The 20,828-nt window shown below is 41.4% G+C and overlaps 1 protein-coding gene across 1 annotated transcript in view; it reads left to right on the top strand.

Moving 5' to 3' along the window:
* The window catches only part of LOC111231821 (AP-1 complex subunit mu-1), a 33,506-nt gene extending 14,251 nt beyond the window's left edge, over window positions 1-19,255 (top strand). Inside the window, exons 11-12 of the mRNA XM_022759063.1 lie at window positions 3,467-3,542; window positions 17,900-19,255. Of these exons, the coding sequence (XP_022614784.1) occupies window positions 3,467-3,542; window positions 17,900-17,922 (99 nt within the window). The 3' untranslated portion in view covers window positions 17,923-19,255. The remainder of the gene's footprint in view (window positions 1-3,466; window positions 3,543-17,899) is intronic.
* Window positions 19,256-20,828: the final 1,573 nt, after the last annotated feature.

Below are 20,828 nucleotides of genomic sequence, written 5' to 3'. Positions count from 1 at the left end.
TATTTATTGTGTGTGTTTCTGTCTTAATCATAGAGTGGTGAACATCAGCACATATCAAAAGGCAGTAAAATCACACATCTGAAAATCCCATTCCTTCAGATAATAGTTACCACAGCAGCTGAACGGCCGATCACTACTTAAAGGAAACTTTTGTCAAGTACAAGTAAAAATGTGCTCAGATATAAGTACAAAGTCAGTTAGTAGTACTGTCAGTGAATGTGCTACTGTGTTACATTTTTTAAAGGTGAGGGGTAAAACATATTATATGGTGATAATAACACTATGAAACTTAAGAACATCTATAGGCTAGTAGGTGTATATGTAGGTGTGTTGGTATTTCAGTGCATAAACATTGATCTCAGGTATGAACAGCAGTCTGTGCATACAACTGATAATTACTAATATACACTCAGTTGCCAGTTTATTAGGAACATGTAGCTAAAACCGGTGTAGAGTAATAGTAAGAGTCCAGCAGTAGATCATCCTTCATGAAGGTTATAATGTTCAGTTGAGGAGAGGTGTGATTTAACTGTGTGATCAGTCTGGAGGATGTAGAGTGAGGAACTGTTACATTATACACAGAGGTGTTCCTGTTCTTTAGCAGACCTTCATTGATATGGATGGGGTGGACAAAATAATAGAAACACCTGTGGCAATAGTTTTGTGTTGGCATATTGGTTTCCTTGATTACTAATAATCAGTATTAGAATTTGCCCTGAAAAAACCACATTGGTCGACCCCTGGTATATTTCCGTGTGTTTTGCCTTTATTAGATGGAGACAGTAGAAATACAGAGAGGAAGTGTGGGAAGAGAGAGAAAGAGGTATGATGTCACAGATTACAACAGTGTCCATCTGGAATCAAACTGGTGACACTGCAGTTACGTGGTTTGCATTTAACCACCACCAGCAGGACCAGGCCCCACAGTTGTACTGGAAATGACATATGTGTTGACAACAGGGGGCAGGAAGAGGCACACTGTGAGTGACACTCTGTCAGAAATACAACATAAATAAATAAAAGGAAGTAAAACAAATGTATAAAACAAGGAAAAACACAAGGAAAGCATAGTAAATATACTGTAAGCAGAAACGTGTGTACATACTAACAAAGACAAGAAAACGTCAACGAGTAAATACACGATTAGCTTTCAGATCTGACAGATCTAGGAGAGCCAATGGATGAGGTCTGTAATGTGAGGCGGGGCCTGACCATTAAGAGCCTTAAAAGTAAGCAACAAGGTCTTCAACTGAATTCTGAAGTGAACAGCTGTTAGAGATATTATGTTTCCTGATGATGTCTCCGAGGGGGAGCATGTATAGGCCGAATAGGACTGGCCTGAGGATGGAACCCTGGGGAACCCTGTAGGTGACAGGGGCAGAGGAGGAGGAGAACTGGTCTATAGCCACTGAAAAGGTCCTGTGTTTAAGATAGGATCCAAACCAGTTTAAAGCAGTATACCAACCCAGTGTTCAAGAGGAGTCAAAAAGGATGTCATGGTCAACTGTATTGAAGGCAGCACTAAGATCTAGTAAAACTAGAATCAGATTTTCCCCAGAGTCAGCAGCGAGCAGTCGGTCATTAGTCACCTTTAACAGAGCTGTCTCAGTACCGTGGAGGGCTTTGAACCCTGATTGGAATGGATTTAAGATATTGTTGGTATTCATCATGTGCATCACGTCAAGTGTGGGGTTTGGATGTCACATAGATCCAGCAGTAAGAATGAAATCACCTCTCCAGCTGAGAGAGACGTGGTCTTGGCCTGTGAGGTTCTCTGGTACATGGACTGTAGGACTGTGCAGATGGATGTTCCCCCGCTGGAACCTGATTTCCCAGAGCTGAAAATCATCCGCCTCCATATGGAATGGATAAAAATATCAGCTATGTGACTGTGTGATTTGAGTTGCTCTGTGGGAGAACATTAATTCAGTGTCACATCTCTCCACCACTCTGACTTCCTGACCGACTGGTTCCAGCTTTTTAATCTCTGGCAGAGATTTAAGAGGCACTTCCTCTTCCTTTCTTCCTCGATGTTTGTCTCTGTGAACATGTGCTCATATCTGTGTCTTTGGTGCATGTGATGATGTTTCCATTGTGTGTTAATCCTAACTCTGGTGTCTGCTCTGTATTTGGCTCTGTGTTGCTCCTCCATTGTCTTTCTTTCCCTCTCTGTCACCACTTCATTCATGCTCTCTGGTTTTGTCCTCGCTGGTGTTTTCATGACATTTACATTTGGCACAGAAGCCTGGAATCATACTGAGGTTTGAATAATAACAAACAAGCTCAGGGCTGTTTACTCCCACAGTTTGTGGTTTGGTGAACAAAAATCAGTTATGCTTCATTATGCAGTGAGTAGATGTTGTGCCCTCTGAATGCATTGAGCTTTTGAGCACACTCCACCATGTTTCCCAGGATAACTGAGATATGCCTCTGCCTGCTGGAGGTTTATTAATTTTGTGGGTTTCTACTATAATTCATCCTCTGTGGGAAAACACTGCAGTTTCTGTTGGCTCCGTTTGGCTGCATGACACAAGATACACATTTACATTTCAACAAGTCCCAAACAATAACGAGGGTAATTCAGATTTTTTACAACTTGGGTTTCATTTTCAAGTCAGTTATTTCTCTCAGTAATAAAAGAAACAAGTTATCACCAAGTTAACAGCTGAGATCTGGGAACATGGTGAAATCACTATAAAGGTCAGACAGTCAGACTGGTTGGAAACAAACCAGTGTGTTAGTTCAACTTATTTGAAAGAAAACAATAAAATTTCCATTTTATAATTGTCTGTTAGTCAGGATTATCTTTCCTGTGTCCTGTATCCATGACCTCTGCTGCTATGTTACTGTAAGAAGCTGCACTTTTCTCTAAACTGAGGTTTGAATTGAAGGAATTGAGATTATTTGTTTTTTTTTAGTTAAATCTAAAGGTCCATATAGTATACAGGTAGATTACCATGTGTTGTTGATTATAGATCAGGTCTAGGTTCTATATTAATACTGTGAAAGTATCAAAGCCTCAGTCCACAGAGAAATGCACACAGCCTGTATTCAGACACTGAGCCTTAAAACCAGCCGTCAGGACTTCTGGAACTTTGTGATGTCACAACAAAGCAGTCACTGCTCTCAGCCAACATGTCACATGTTTGTTCATCAGGAAAGTAACTGAGTACTGTCACTAAAACACTGTATTTGATTACACTTTCAAGGTGGCTGAGAATTCACTATGTTTCCAATCTCACTTTCTGCTTCACCACATCTGTCCAACACCTGCACAGTGTGGTGTAACTTTTATATCAAAACACGTAATCACTTCATAAAAACAGCATTCCTCAGCCATCTTTAAGCAATTACAACGTGCTAAGATGGACCACTGACAACTTCAGCTGCGTCCACAGAGGTTAATGTGACTCAGAAACATGAGGCAGACTGACTCTGCTTGACTCTGCCCTGTGTCCCTGTACAGGTACGCTACCTGAAGATCATCGAGAAGAGCGGCTACCAGGCCCTGCCCTGGGTCAGATACATCACTCAGAATGGAGGTAAGGATCACACACACACACACACACACACACACACACACACACACACACACACACACACACCTTTGTTTTACTTTATTCATGAATAGAATATATGTCATGTGAAAAAAAACAGTTCTGACCTGTACTGGTGGTTCCATCTCTCCTGCAACATTTCTCTCATCTGGTTCTGTTTTGCTGTCTTCTTTAACAAAACCAAACAGATCCCTTAATGAATAAATTATACACTAGCCTACGGGTATTTTACACACATAAGATATCATTAGGCAAGTTCTTTGTAACTTTTAATCCAGTGACACTAGTCTGTACATCCATGGGTACACTGCAGATAGGGACTGCAAATAGCTGATTCAGCTACTTTTAATGGAGAGTGTAAACAAATATAGGCTTAAAAAAAAAAGAAGCAGTCTCTACCTGTAGCTGATATAGCTTTACTGTTGGATTCAATAAAATGAAGAAAAAAAAGGACAAGCAGCTCGTCAAGTGGAAAATCTTATCCACTTAATGAAACAAGGATGTGGCTCTGAACAGGATTTAAATTACAGGAAGAGCAGCAAGTTTACAGAGAAACAGTAGGTAATTGCAGCTGTAGTTATTGTTGGTGTGGGGTGGGGGTGTGGGGTGGGGGGGTGGGGGGGTGGAATTACCCACGTACAGGCTCCAGGTGGAATAGAATCACTGACCGGAGCATGACCACACTGCCCCACAGAAATAAATCTGCTCTGAACAGGATTTAGTCTGTGTTTGGATTTGATGTTTCCTCACACATTCATCTGAATTTCTAACACTGATTTCCAAACTGTTGTCAGGTTCATGTTGTTGAACTTTGCAAAACTCTGGTCTAATACGTTTGTTTTACTGTCTTTCTCAAGTCTGATGATCAGTTTCTTCAGCTGATGGTAGTTCACATACGTTCTCTCTCTCCTTCTACTCCCTCCTGTCTTTGGAGATGTGGAAATGTCTCAAATGTTAAAAGTTGAATTCTCTGTAAATTGGATCAGATGATTTCAGAATTTGGCCATCTAATACTTGCTCTATGTAAAGAGATTAGCTCCATGTTTGTTTTCAGCCCAAATCCTTATTCAAAGGTACAAACTCTGTCTTTATTTTAGTGGCTTTGGGCACAGACACATTGATAGAGATGACACAGGACACTGTGTCAGTGGTGGGAGAACGATTTCAAAACATTAGCTTTGGTCATGGTCTTCTCCACCTGAGAATACTGTCAAATACATATTACTCTGAAAATTATAATATATTAATTATAATGTGATGTATGTTATGAATAATAAACCATATATCCAATGATTCATACATTAGAAGTATTAAAGACATTGATGGGAGATGTGAAGGACATGACTGACCAGAGTAAATTCAGTGACATGCATAATTGTCCTCTGTTAACATGTCTCCATGTCTGGACCTGTTGTTAGCGGGATTCTCCCCGTAATGCATCTGCAAGGAGGAGACAGATGCACCTTGCAAACACTTGCAAGACTTCAGCCTGATGCATGTGATGAGTAAATATACCACGTATACCTGGGGCAGAACACGCCACATCTGCACCTGAGAAACAGGAGGAGAAGGTTTAGTGAATCCGGCTCCAAGAGTTTTAGCTTCTTTCAGTGTCTTTTCAATACATTCATTATTGAGTTTGACTTTTTTTTTCTTGAAGTTAGTGAGTGGTGGCTCCACACAGCTTCCTGAGCAGGTTATCACTGGAGACCCCTCCCTTCTCCGCTATGATTGGCAGGAAGGAAGGAAGCAGACAGACTGTGCCGTTGTTCTTGGCTAAGCTAAGAACCTTCACACACACACACACACACACACACACACACACACACACACACACACACACACACACACACACACACACACACACACACACACACACACACACACACAACCATGAACTGAAGCACATTTTACATGTGTACTCCTATACTCACTTTATTAGGAACAGCACACTAACACTTGCTAGTTCCTCAGTTCTTTGTGTCATGGATCCTCCAGATGTTGAAACTTTCCTCTGAGACTCTGCTCCATGTTGACATGATGCATCACATCATTTCTGCTGATTCATCAGCTGCACATTCAAGCTGCCAATCTCCTGTTCTATCCCAAAGCTGTTCTACTGGACTCAGGTCTGGAGACTGGGGGGGGGGGGGGGGGTCACTGGAGTTCACTGAACTCACTGTCATGTTGATGAAACCTCAGATACTCAGATACACTGAGACATTCAGTCCATGATTGATTGGTATTAAGAAGAAAACATTCCCCACACCATCACACCTCCACCACCAGCCTGGACTGTTGACACCAGGCAGGTTTGTCCATGGATTCATGCTGTTGGTGTCATAGATCCAGTTGTACAGGTTTTAGCTCTGGACTGATGATACATGATCAGAGACATGTTTCTAACAGTACTCACTGGTTGTGATGAACCAGCTGGAACAGCAGTAAACAGTCAAACCTTTTTTTCGTCCAGAGGTCAAAGTTCATTCATGTTGTAGGATTCAAAAAAGAATCAGAGCCAGATCTCTGAGCATTAAAGAGCCTGTAGTCCTTCAAATCCCAGTTCCTCAATGAGCCAATCGTAAAATCCAACAAAACATCCAGTCAATAGTCCAGTGTAATTCAGTTTAACAAGCACCGTAAAAACAGAGTGAAATGATATTTGTAATGATACCTGTGAAGCAGACAGACATCATTGAGAGTGGCAGTTTAGATCCATGTTTTCCATCACTGAAGAGCTCAGCTTGTCGGGTGTTGAACTGTACGGTCAGGTCCTGAGTCGTCCACATGCTGAAACGTTTAACGACTGATGCTGCAACTCCTTACACTGATACGATCTTTAGCAACAGTGCAGGAGAAAAACCTTTGTAGAAAAGTATAACACAGGAAGGGGAAAAGGTCTCAGAGTCTACAGGGACAAGAAAGACAGACAGAGATGTTGAAGCAATGAAGACGGAGTGAAAAGAAAGAGACCTGCAAATATTATCAGGTACAGTGTGACGACTTCTGTGTTCAGCAATAACAGGATAATCTTTAGAGGCAAAAGCCATTGTCGTTATCTTCAGTTCTTCATTTCCCAGATATTTTGCTAATCAAACAGTGTGGCATGTAGTGTAGTTTTCACATGTGGTTTTTCAGAGTAAATGTTTTCAGATATTTGTTACTGCCAGAATCTGAACATGGTATTCATTCCAGAGTTTTGTTTCTGATACTAATGCAAAAGTTTGATTGTTACCTCACTTTGATAAATATAATAATGTTTAACTACAGAACCATTTATACACAAAGCTCTGTGTATAAATGTCAAACTGAATTTTTGGATTCTCCTAATTTTTTGAGAATGTAAACTATGATGAGCAATGAACAGTTTCCAAACACACTACATTCTACCATGGCAGTAGTTTACTATTTGTTAGCTTGCTAACAACTAGATGTGACTTGATGAGTCACACTCAGTGCTGTGTTCATCCTTCACTATAGAAAGGTGGTGGTCGGGGTGGGGGTCATAGCTCTAAAGTACCTTCAGGAGAAACATCAGCTTTCCCCTGCAGGCACTTCAGACTAACCTCCAGCTCACAGGCCCACGAGTGACAAAGCAGAAAGGTCCTCTGGGAGCCCAATGCCCAGGTCTGGACCACTGTGCATGAGCCTGCTCCCAGATGTTAGTGTTCACTGTCATCTGTTGTCCTGCACAGCCCAGGAATGACTCGGGAAGGCTCACACACCAGAGGGGGCTTAACTGATTGGGACAAAGAGCCCAGGTCTTTAACAGTGTGTCTGTGTCTCTCTTCAGCTTAGTGCAGTTGCTAGGATCCAGTAAAATAAGCAGTGTTCAGGTCTGGTTCTATGTTTTATTGACCATTCAGCAAACAGCAAGAGCAACACTCCTCACTAAATGATCCTGTAGAGAAGGTCTGAACTACTGAGGAAAATATCTTATTAATTTTCTGACTAAGACTCCACAGTTTATCTTACACTGCATTTATAAAATATTAATCATTTAAAGATAATTGTGATGCAATGTTTATTGATGACAGCTGTACTGTTGTGCAGCTACAGTATGATAACAGACTGTTGCTAAGGCCTGACAGTGTTTTCTTATGCGGTGATGGATCATTCACTGTGTTGGTCTTTTTGAACGTGAAAAAAACCAGTCTACTCTCTGTCTCCGTAGAGGGTCACACAGGAATGGATCTCCACTCCTGTCCTGTCCCAGTCCCAATCCCATCTCGCCCCATATTATGCTTTTTAAAGGACTCGGACTACATAATTGGCAATGGCATTTTTTTACAGTGTTTCCCTCAGGTTGAGAATTTACCCGTGGTAGTGGGAGGTACAGCTTGTGACCAATTTACGAGCAGAGACTCATGCAGTTTAGAGGTGGAGACTGTAATCCAGGTTATTTTCTGTAGCTACAGTTTACAGGTGTAGCGTCTACCAAACTTATTAAGTTTGTGAAATAAGGTTCTGATGTCAGAGGGAGCAGCCTCTCTGAGTATTGGTGGCTGCACCAGGCATCGTCAGTCCACACGTCAGGTGGCTGCTTACAGACAACCAGCGACCAGAGCAGACAGGAGAGGATAAAATAGAATGTAAACGACAACAGAATGACTCGCTTCATATTCGAAATAAAGAAAATGACATTCATTCATATTACACTACATATCTATGTATAAAGACTGACCTGTTGTTATAACGATTCCTGTCCCACCAGCTCCTGTTGATTTTTGTTTTTTTCCTGTCCCAGTCACATGACACTGACTCCCATCTCATGGGAATCCCACACCCTCTAACACACAGAGGTGTTTGTAAGTGAAGAAAATCATTTTTGGTCTGGTATAAACAGAGCAGTCACAAAGCACATCACCCTGACAATAAGCAAGTATAAAAAAATGAGTTAATACCATTTAATGAGAGTGAAAGAGAAGCTGGTCTGGTTTTTTAGATACAGGTGCTCATGAGGTCTTTGACATTGAGTTCCAGGTCAATAAGTAAACATTTGTTGGTGATATTGTCAGGTCCTGGTGAAACTGGGCTTTACTTTCTTTTACTCACTCTACCCCGCAGAAATAATGTCATTTCTTCACTGTTTGAAAATGAAATGACTTTTATGTCTAATGTAATTTGTCTCATCTCAACATTATTTTGTAGCACTCAGCAGTGAGCCACAGCAGTTAGTGAAGCACTGAGGGGACCAGTTTAAACTGTATGATGATGTGAGTCAGACTTGAGTGTTAAACTGTCTTTGTTAAATACCTGCTCTGCTGCTTTCACACTGCACACGTCCTCTGGCTCACTGAGCAGCACTGTCACATTCATGTAGACGCCTCTGACTCTGATGTGGTCAAAACTACGTAATTGTCAATTTCTGCTGCTGATGGCACATGCTCGATGATGCGTGTATGTGTTTGTGTGTGCGTGTGGTGTAACATGGTGACGCCACTCTAATAAACCTGTGGTTTCACCCCTGAACTGTCAGTGCTTTCTTGTGCACCTCACACGGCACATCTGTGTGTGTCTGTTTGTGCACTGGAGCGAGTGTGTGTGTGTGTGTGTGTGTGTGTGTGTGTGTGTGTGTGTGTGTGGTGTGTGTGTGGCTTTGAAACGATACTAAACCCAGAAGGTTGAGTCAACAAAGAGAGTAAAAATGCAGAATGTGGAACTACACTTGGGGCACATGTGTGTCTCTGTGTGTGTGTGTGTGTGTGTGCAGAGCCATGTGCAGAACACACACAAGAAAAATCCAAACGTCCTGACCTGGAGCGAGGGGGAGAGGGGCGTATTTAGTTGCTTAAATTAAAGACCTCCCATGAGGTTTTTCAGTTGAAGGACCCCTCTTTAAACACCAAGCTACCAATTACCAGCAGCCTCCAGCCCTACCCATCTATTACCACATCCAGAGGAGAAGTGGGGACCTCAACTGTCGTCCTCTCCTCCCTTTCATGTTCTCTCGCTCCAAAGCCTTGTAGGAAACCAGTGGCAGTGTTTGATGGTTTCGGGACAGGCAGTTAAAGCCACGCTTAGGGGGAGAGGGCGAGCTGCACTCCATTTATTGTCTGGCCCGGCACACCGCTACGCTACAATTAGAAATACACTAACAGACTCCAGGCTGCTGTTAGACCAGTGTGGCACACAGCAGGTACATCAAGCAGCTTAAGGCAGTAGTTTGTATATGTCACGCTATTTTCCTCTCTGGGCCTCTGGTAAAGAAACATGCCACAGAGATGACTGGCTGACCAACTTTTCCTTATGACATTCAGACATAAACCTTTTTTCAGTATTAATACAGATTTTTTTTTGCCAAAATCCTGTGTAACCAGTTATATATAAATTCACATATCAGATGTATATTAACCAGTAACACAGTAGTTTCCAATCTATTTAGGTTTAGTTAGGTGAAGTAAATAAAAAGTAGAAAAAAACCCTAAAACTTCAAGATTCAGTTCAGATCTTCTGTCTCTGACAGCAGAAACAGTTTTTAGTGAAAGTCTCTAAATATGTATCTCACTCATTGAAATGACAGCTGGAGCCCACTGACGTTTACACCTTATTTTATACCTGATCCAAGTACTGAAGGTCTTGATAAGGAAGCTGATAAACTTAAAGTGTGATGTGCTGTTTACTTACCGGTTTTGCAGAGAGCTTCAGTCATTGTTGCATTTACAAGAAAAGAGGTTATAATACGTCCTCTGAGACTGGACGCTACAGTGGTTCTGCATTGGAAAGTGATGAGACAGTACAGCCAGACCGGGACTAGCTGGTTAGCATGCTAACTTCAGTAGAACAAAATAAGTGACAAGCAAAACAAAAGTTAACACTGGCGTGTGTTTCCACCTCTGGAGACAGCTGTTAGTGAGTAAAGTAATGAAGGTTGATACTGAACTCACAATGTTTCTCCTGGACTATTAGCAGCTGTTAATGCTAACATTAGTCATTTAGCAATAGCATAAACTTACACATAGCTCCTTTAATAAGCAAAAACAGACTTACAGTCAGATGGGTGGATAAAATGGCAGACAGTTGTGAGATAAGCAGACAACAGGAAAATAAACTCAGGTAGCAAGTAACCGGAAAAACACAGAAATAGTGGGAGGTTTATATACTGACATGATAATGAGAAAACTGGGATCAGGACTGAAGGGAAATACAGGTGATTACAAATGTACTGACATAGCTGATGATAAAGCACACGCTAATGTGCAATCGTATACATACAAGTGTTTCATTTCTGTGCTTAATCTGTCTTGTACTGTCATTAGTACAACTGTGTGTTTCAGTAGGTTCATCACTTGTATACGTGTGTGTGTGTGTGTGTGTGTGTGTGTGTGTGTGTGTGTGTGTGTGTGTGTGTGTGTGTGTAGACCTTTGACTGTAGCTAGTCAGGCACAAGAGATACAGAGAAATGTAAGGGGCTTTATTCACCCAAATGTCTGTGTCCTATAGATATGTGAACAGTCATTTTGTTAACTCGGGTGTAAACAGATAACAGTGTAAACAGGGCAAAATAATGCAGCTCCAGCCTTCCATCAACTGAGGTCTAAAATCTGAAATTGAGCTCTAAGCTCAAGCAGTGACTAAACTGACATGACTGACTCACAAAAACACAAAGTGGAGACATCTGCACCTGTCTGGCCAGACAATGAACACATCAAGGGACACAAAGAAACACTTGACATAACACAAATTGAAAGAAATAATCTCAGTTTAATCCACATCATTTTGCTCTATATAATTTGTGAACAGTAGTGCAGTGTCCATTCAAGTTGTGGCTGTTGTGGCTGAATGTTTTGGGTGACGGTGCAGAAGCAACACAGTTTGATCATATGAGTGTTTGTAGAGATAAAACAAAAAAACAGACAGACAAAGATCCCTCCATTTACACTTAGATAAATTATATATTGGAATAACACATATGAAGTTATGGCTGAACCCCCGTCATGAATCCTGATGAGTTGGTTCTAACCAAGTGTCCCAGGCTCTCCCTCTTACAGGAGGAACACCTCATCAGGACAGAAGTAACGAACAGAGCAGAACCTAAAACAGCAGGAAGATCTCAGCTCGTTACTAACAATAAATAAAGTTTGTTTTGAGTTTAACTTTGTAAATTACTAATATTAACATCACCTCGTGAAAAACACAGGGTGAACAGAAATGTTTTTCTTCACCAGGTCAGGATCAGGCTTAAGAATCCCAGGATTAAGTTAATTATGGTAAATGTAGAGGTTAGTGCATGTGACTGAATATGCTGCAGTCAGTGGAAGGTCCTCAAAAGTGTAGAAGCACAGTGGTGTGTGTGTGTGTGTGTGTGTGTGTGTGTGTGTGTGTGTGTGTGTTCATGTGCATGCGTGCAGCAACAACATATGGCATCTGGCATGAAACAGCCCACAGTTAACAGAATTTGGCAGGTAATTTCTGTAAACTCACTTTTGCATGTTAGCTGAATTAAAGATATGCCAGCACATTTTACCATAAAGCTGTGCTATTGTTTCCAGAGTGCCCCTGGTTGCCACTAGCAACGCTCAGAAACACGAAGCTGCCACGGGCTCTGGCTCTAATTGCTCTTAAAGCAGATCTGATTTAAGGCAAATGAAATCCAGATACGCCGGGCTCACAGAGCAACGAGTTTCACCACTCCCCTGCCTAACCTTAAGCACACAGCACTAGGTTTCCATAACAAAACCCATGTGTGTGTTAGTGTGACTGCGTGTGTTATTGTTATCATTACAGAAATCATAGTTTGTGTTCTTTAGGCGGCTGAGTGCGGCTTTGGAACTGTTTCCATGAACACGCCATACTGATCTCCAGCCTGTACGTACACCTGTGTGTATCTGTGTGTGTGTGTGTGTGTGTGTGTGTGCGTGTGCGTGTGTGTGTGTGTGTGTGTGTGCGTGTGTGTGCGTGCACACAAGGAAGTGCAGATGTCGAGCCAAGCCTTACTCTAAATTCAGAGATTCCTCCAGAGATAAGCAGCCAGTCAGATGTTGCTCAGGGCAAGAAGCCACTAGACTCAACCTTGCTCCATGTTGGTATACTGTACATACCATACACACATGGATATGCATGTGCCTGCATGCACGCACATGCCTGTGTGTGCATGTGTTTCCTGTTGTGCTCTTATTGTCCATTTCAAATATTTATATTTGCCAATTCCAGAGCCAAGCATAGCATGAGGCTAACTCAGCTGCAGTCAGCACAAACCCACAGGCTGCTGTCTGTCTGGAGATCTCACAAAGAACAGGAAACATTAAAGAGAAACATAGTGAAGTATATGTGAAGTCACTTCATTATATCAATAGATTCAGGTCCCAGTCTGTAGTTTTCATTGCACTGGCAGCTCTGTGTTGTTTTTTTATAGAGAAAGTCTTGTAATACTCTCAATGTCATGCCCCCCTTTGTGCCACCATCATCAGGCACTAGCATCACTTCAGGTGAGGCTTGAGACGTCACTGAACATCACTGATTCATCTTCCTCCACACAGCTTTTCATAGGTGGTGTTAAGGATTTTCTTTCTTTTTTTGTTGGACAGTTGGAGGCTTAACAACTTATTGGTTCAGCTGGAAATTGTGAAAAACACATCTACATGCAGTGAGGTGTGGACATGTGACATTTGAAAGAAACTACACAGCTCACCACTTTACAGATTACACTACCCACACAGGGATTGTGGAAAATGCCTAAGCAAAAAGGTGAATAGTGACAAAGTATTGCAGGAGTCCTGCTCAGACCAGCTTTCAGGTAAACACCTTTCCTGGTTATAGAATTCTTTCAAGTGCAAGAGACAGTTTTTGATGGCTGGGTGCCAGGGTGCAGGCAGGCTATCATCGCTAACAGAAACAAAATGAGGTTTCTGGCACAACTTCACCCACTTCCACAGTGCATGGAGAAAGGAAAAAAGCCAGAAGAGGTGAAAACTCCAGCAACACTTGTAGTAGACAGAGGAACCTTATTAGTTGCCTTCATCAGGGGCATTCTGATGGAACGTGGATGACCCTGATGAAGGCCACAAGCTGAAATGCGTCAGTCTAATAACATTGCTAACAGCACTGCCAGGAGCATGAAGCACCAAAGGGGCCACAGTTGCTTCATTTTCACTACTTTGCCGTCTTGACGTGGGTATATATATGTCTCACCTGATATGAGCAACATGACCTTACCCAGGTGATTCCTGTATCTCTCCCTCGTCTCGTGTCTTTAATAAGACGGACTAAGATCCGAGAAGAGGATGCTAGTGAGTGAAATGTTGACACAATTAAGGGAAGTGAACTGGAACATGCAGGAATTTGCAGGATATTGTGGGTTGTGATGGATCATAGTGAACAGATGTTCAATGTGTTGTTCTCTGCATAGTCATTGAATATGTGCTCATTCCTGACTGTGGAGACTAAACAAATAGAAAATTCTGGTCATTTTGCACTTGTGTACTTGCGCGGAGAAACATGATCAGGAGCTGAAGTCAAACATGGAGTGGCTTAAAGGTCCATATAGCATAAAGATAGATGTCCATGTGCTGTTTGATTATAAAGCAGGTCTAGGTTCTATATTAATACTGTGAAAGTATCAAAGCCTCAGTCCACAGAGAAATGCACACAGCCTGTATTCAGAAAACCAGTCAGTGTTCACCTGAAACCTGCTATATTTTTATTGGATCACTCAGAAAACAGTCAGCCAATCAGAAAAGAAGCTCAGAGCCTCCTCTCTTCTGATTGGCTCACAGACCTGTTGTTACTAGAGCTCCAGAGAGAAGCCTGAGAGAGGAGATGTAAAATTTCACTGAGATGAATTTTGATTCTTATGGATCAACACTTCAAATAAATCTCACAGGAAAAGTGTAAAACATGGGAACTTTAAAAGAACTCAGCTGCTTTAACAAAGCAAAATTTAAATGAAACTAACAGACTTTAGATAGACATGTAAGTTTATAGCTTGCCTATATTAGGTTGTACTACTTTTCATTGTATTCTGGGTATTTTCAGACTTACTACCTTTTAGATTCTGTAAGATTTATTTAATTTAGTGGGCAAGAGACTACAGCAGTCTTTAAAGAGCAGTGTTGGTGAATCAATGATGTAGAAATTAGATTCTCCAATAGAGTTATCTGCTCGCCTCAACAACTTGGAGAGCAGCCAAGCGAGGTCAGGTTTAATAATAGGAAATGTGGACCCCAACAGTAGTTTTGACAGTTCACAGGTCAAAACTTTATATTCATATGGATATGACAGACCGCAGCCTTACAATTATGAGCCTGCTAAGTGTCCAGGAGAGCAGGAGCTGACAGGGATCAGGAAAAATAACAGCCATCAGTGAGAAGTCCAGCTGTGGTGTGAAGAGAAGCAGTAGAGAGCTAACAATAACTAACACTGCACATCACTTCACTGTAAAGTTGTTATTACATCAGGATATAACAGGACTAGTATTGGTCGTCTAACACTGGCAGGAGTATTGATACTAGAAATGAATGAGAAAGAATCAGTTGTATCTCACCTGACATTTATCCACGCTGTTTCTCTGTGCCACAGGGGTGAGAGAGGGAGAGGGGTCAGTGGTGAGGCAGACTGAGAGAGAGGGGAGAAACACAGTAGTATGTTTAGGGCAGAAATAATCAATCATTGTTTTGGGTTTTTTCTTTACAATTAGTATAAAAGCCTAGTTGACAAACTGTGCTGACTGTTCCGCAGAGGTCATTGCTTCTGAGTCATATACTTGGTCTTTTATATGTAAAGTTGACTTTACCAGTTTGAACTTAAAGTAGTTCCGAAGTAGAAGCAGAAGAAATATTTATATGTAGATAATGGAGACAATATTAAAACTGATTAATTTTCCATTACTCCAGTTGCCCATATTACATCACCACTACCTACGTTATTGCGGCCCTGTCCTGAGGCAATACAGCTACACATCTTACAGGCAGGTTTTCTGGCATGATCTTGTGTGGCATTCTGGGTAGGCACATTAGGAGGCCCTTAGCCTCATGTGAGGTGTCTTCTAGAGGAAGGAGGAGTTTACAAAGGCCTTATTTATTCCAAAGGTTTTGGAAAGTGCAGCTCGTCCTCCTGTATGTCAAGTCGTCCTCTGAAAAGCTGAACTGCTGTTTACTCACTTTGTTCTTTCTGCCCTGAAGCTTGACATTAAGGTGATTTAGGAGTTATATCTGTGAGAAATGCAACAGCAACATTTTCTCTTCCTTTGGTAGGAAATACACAAATATAGTGTTTTTTGCAATTTTTTTGCTCAGACAGGAAGGTTTGAAGCTCAAACCCTGCCTTTACTGAGCCAATTGACATTGTTGTGGAGAAGCAAATCATCAAGTTGGCCTCTAAACTAAACACATAATGTGATACTGCAGTCGAGATGAAACCATGATGTCATGATTTCTGAGTACATTTCACTCACACTAGCACAGAGGACTTTTTGGGGGATGATGCAGACTAGATTGGTGGGATTGCACCACTCCCATCTGTCTCGCTATTATAGATCATGCTCTATCAGTAACAATGGAGACGACATGCTACAGATCAATTCCTCTGTCAGAAGGCATTTGCATGGTGGCTTCATACAGATCCTCCCCTCTTGTACCAAAACATACAATCAGTTGTGCACTGTCTTTGTTGTCAGTTGATTCCTCTACATCTACAAAGTTGCTGGATCAAATCTTCAGTAAGAATCTCTGTTTGTCTTGCTGCTATCTTACTTATCTTTCATTTCATCAAGACCTCCATCAAGTTACTCAAACACTCTTTCATTACTTTAGTGTAATGGCTCGTTGTGTGTGTTCCTCTCCATGAAGCTTGTTGCAGAGTCAATGATTTTACAGTTATTCTGCTGTAGGTTTGATGTAATGACCTGAGCAGGTTCGGCTCTTATCTCTGTGATCTGAGGATAGTTTTGTTCACACTCGGTATGTTTGGCATTTTCCATCACCACTTGTCACTATGGCCACTGATTGGTCACAGTGGTCTTTTTCTCTTTTTTTTTTGTTTTGAACATGCCATTTTTCTTTTTAAACTGTAGCTCCTACATCAAAAACCTCACTAACTGTGGGTGAGTGAATGATGACAGGTGAGATGAGATGACGTGATAGCGATTTGTCACTCCAAATCAGTCTGGGTCAGGTAGCAGAGAGACTGTATTTGGGTCCAGATCCAGACCGCAGTCGGCCTGTTGAGTATGTATGCACCAGAGATGGCTATTTATGAAAATACCAGGAAGTCAGCAGTTTGTGAGAGACTCAAACCACCTGTTTGGCACCAACAATCATTCCATGGTCAGAGTCACTTAAATCACATTTCTTCCTCTTTCTGATGTTTGGGCTGAACAGCGACTGAACCTCTTCACCATGTCTGCATGTTTTTATGATTTCAGTTGCTGTCACTTGATTTGAATTAACAAGCAGTTGTACAAGTGGCCACTGAGAGTATAGTCTGCTTCACCAAGCTCATAAAACTTTTGTTAAAGGCCATGTTACCAGTGTACTGTAAACAGCTGTAGTTGAGGTTGTGGATCCTAAATCCACTCATATACAGGGAGACACATTCCTGCAGAGCCCCTCCACTAATAAGGGTCTGTTGTAACATGTAAGCATTAGAATACACTGTCTGTGTCCTGTTTAACAAAAAGTTTAATGTAGGGTACAAGCACAGATCAGTTCGTCTTTGAGACTGTCCTCCTGTAAAGAAATGAGCCCATAGGTTGTCTGTGCAGCAGGTTATTATAAGTTTTGTTGCTAGGCAACATCTAGTGGTTGTAGTAAGCAAAGGGAAAAGTGCGGTGACGCAGTATAAAGAGACAAAGTCCACGTCAGGAGGAAGTTGTGGTGAATGGATGAATATGACACAGGAGAATGTGAAACTAGCTGTTTATGTTGTTTCTATTATCCATGATTGTTTGTTGTAATTATTGTAACCATGACAACAAAGACAGTTTAATGTTGTGGAAGTACTTATTTTAACCCAAATCAGGATCGTTTCCTCAGCCTAACCAAGCCATGTTATTATTGTAATGGTGACACCAAGGTCAGGTACGCCTGCCGCTGTAGGGGCGCTATTTCAGGAGACCTTCCTTGGGGTGGTGTCAGACGGTTGAAAGAGTTGCAGGACTGGTTGTCATTTTTTTATTTGCCATGGTGTTCATGCTTTATATTATAATTGAATATGACAAGAGCACATGAAAGAGGTTGTGTTAGAAATCATTGATCAAACCTGGAAGATAAGAATTCATACAAGCTTATCTTTATATCATATTCTGCAAAACTGTGTGCAGCACTGTCTCCACACACATTTGGGGTTTTCTGACTGATGTCTAAGGACCTGTTGTCATCTGCTTCCAACCTTGTGTTTTGTTTCAGACTACCAGCTGAGGACACAGTAATGATGCTGGACAGACTGGACACCGTCAGAAACCATAAATGTTCACGGATAAACAACTGCATCAATCGTCAGTTCCTCCAGGAAATCTCTCAGTCTCAAGAATCAACACAAAGAAATTCAGTGAATCCCTGTAGAAGAGCTTGGACGTAAATTTGCTAATTTGACAAATTTTCAGCAAAACAACAGTCAAATCCAAAGTATGCATCAAAGCTTTTATCTTTCACCTTCTCTGTATGAATAATCCAATGCAGAGCTGCTGTTTCAAACCAAAGCACTGTTCTGAATCAGGTCAAATAAAGGTCAAATAACATCACCCCTCCACATGAGCAAACCGACTTCCTTGGAAATAAAGTACATGAATGCCTGGAGGACCTAGTTTCCCCAAACTGGTTTCTCAGGCAGAGCTGTGTTAACCCCTGAGGCTCCACCAGTGTAAATCCCAGCTGTCATCACCAACCCTTTTTCTACCCGACAAAAGAAATTGATTCCACATATATGAACATATGTGGCAGAAAAAGCTAATTTACCTCATTTACTTCAGCTACTGTTGGAGCTTATAGACATGTATTGTACATGGTCTTTTTTTGTTTTTCTGCAATAAAAGCGTGGTGCCATATCACCATCTAAGACACTTTCCATCTAAAGCTAGTGAGACAAAGAGTGAAATATATCCTGACTTTAGTTTTGTTACATCTCCTTCCATCAGCAGTGATTTCATCTGCGCCACAGTCAGGATCACTTAAATCAAGGCTGAGGCAAGTTGGAATGGTTTGAAAATTCAGTCAAGACTGATTCCAAATGAGGTCTGCATCAAGACTGAGACCCATTCTTCATCCTGTCGCTCATTGTGTGAGTCAGCAGTCACATATCTTCTAGCAGTCAATGCAGAGCAGTGGAGGTGAGAATAATGAAGTGACTGACAGCAGAGCAGCTTCTCCAGTCTGAGAAGAGCTAGCCAAAAGAACTGGGCATGGTCGAGACAAAAGACTAACAGTCAAGACGGCCGGCTGAAGACGAGACAAGACCGTGACCGGACTCCAGCCCTACAGCTCTGGATGCCTCTGTAGAGTATGACTTGATTTCTTTTTTCCACACTTTGCCACTCAGCATTACAATCCTCTTTAACCCATGGATAACCAAAACTTCAAACTCTTACCTAGAGTCATTTAGCAGTAAAACTCAGTAAAGTCTGAGTGTTTCTCGAACGTTTTCACATCAATGACCTAAACTGACACAGACCACGGACCCTCATCTGATAAAATGTTGCTTTTAGATGTTTGATTACAGAAAGTGTTTGAAACCCATGATCAAAATAGTCATATTCTGTCATTGTGTTACTTATGGATGGAAATATAGTGAAAATAAATTATTCCTCTTTTTGCTGGGGACCCCCAGGAACGCCCCCACAGACCCCTGGGGTTCCCTGGACCCCACTTTGAGAATCACTAGTTCTGTTTAAGAGAAGAAAATGTTCTCCAAACAGCCATACTGTCTTATTGACTGTGGTATGTTGTTAGCAAGCAAGCTAGTTCCCAGCACATACAAGAGTCAGCTGATTTTCTTCTTGAATGTGGACTGTACAAACCTGCCAGCCTCACAGAACAATGTCTTTGACCCAAATGTTACTGAAGACACAGCTCTAATGTAAACTGCTCCTGAAAACAACAGTGTGTATGTGAAACACAGATTTGATGCTGGAGGTGATGAGTGGTTTTTTCTGTTTGTGCTGATCTAGTCGAGCAGTTTCCCCCTTAGGCTTAACACGTGAGGCTCAACACGCCTCACTGTTTCTGTACTGAAATACACATCTAAAGTCATGCTCGGTTTAAATGCAAAGAGGATTGCAGACACAGTTACATATGAGTGGGACAGGGAGTTAAGCTTTTTCCAGCTGTGAATGAATGTGTGGAGGACAAAATGATTGTAGATCCTTGGATCCCTCTGTATGCCCCTCTCCTCCAAGATCATGGATTGAAATGAAAACAAAGTGCTGCTTAAAGAATATGTTAATGAGCAAACTCCTCTCCCTAATGACAAAGCTCCAGAGCAGTGACAGAGCACCTGTGACTGTGGTGAGGAACAGATTGACCTTTCTGTCTCATATTTCATTTGTGTGTTTTTTCTTACACTGACCTCTTGTCTGACCAATCAATGTTTGTTTCCAGGAAACAAGCTGAATGTATAATGAAGATGTAATTTATTTTTAAAAGTCTAGATATCCAACTTAAAACTTCTTGATTTTTGTTGTTGTGTGTCAGGTGCTTGATAGATTTGTTTCTGTATTGTGAACTTGCTGTGACTCAGTTGTCACAGCCTCAACCAAACTAAGTGCTGACTGGATGCAGAGACACTTTGACAGCTCGACTTGTTGCAGAGTAGTCTCTGTCTCTGCTAAGCTAATGCTAGAGGCAAGTCTGAGCTTCCTAAATAAATGTAAATGTTAAATAGCACACTGTATGTAGAGTAAGAACATTTTCACAGCAATATCTCTCTAAAACTGACAACTGGGTTTAATGAGGTGTGCAAACAATGCCAAAACCTAATATTTGTATTGTCTGAAGGAAATATTTGTTCTTCCATGATGAAAAAATACAAGGCTCCAATTTGAAGTGCCAGTCCACCTTCCCTGTTGTCAAACAGTGTTTTAATTTACATTTGTGCCATCACACAGTGTTATTTATCATCCCAGTGTGACAGATTGGAGCTGAGATGAGATGAGACTGAGAGTGTTCACTCTGCTCACATGACAATAAACTGCACAGCTCCAGTGTATGAATTATTTTTTGTAGACTTTAGATTTTTTTCCAGAATTTAAAAGAAAAAAAATATATTTAAGTGTTGATTTAATATCTCTATAGATCACATTAGTGATATTACGTCCATCAGTGGTTGAAATGTAATGTGCTA

Source organism: Seriola dumerili, unplaced genomic scaffold (assembly GCF_002260705.1).
Source record: "Seriola dumerili isolate Sdu_G_001 unplaced genomic scaffold, Sdu_1.0 BDQW01000319.1, whole genome shotgun sequence".
Classification (NCBI taxonomy): Eukaryota; Metazoa; Chordata; class Actinopteri; order Carangiformes; family Carangidae; genus Seriola; species Seriola dumerili.
This window is presented reverse-complemented; position numbering and strand designations above follow the sequence as displayed.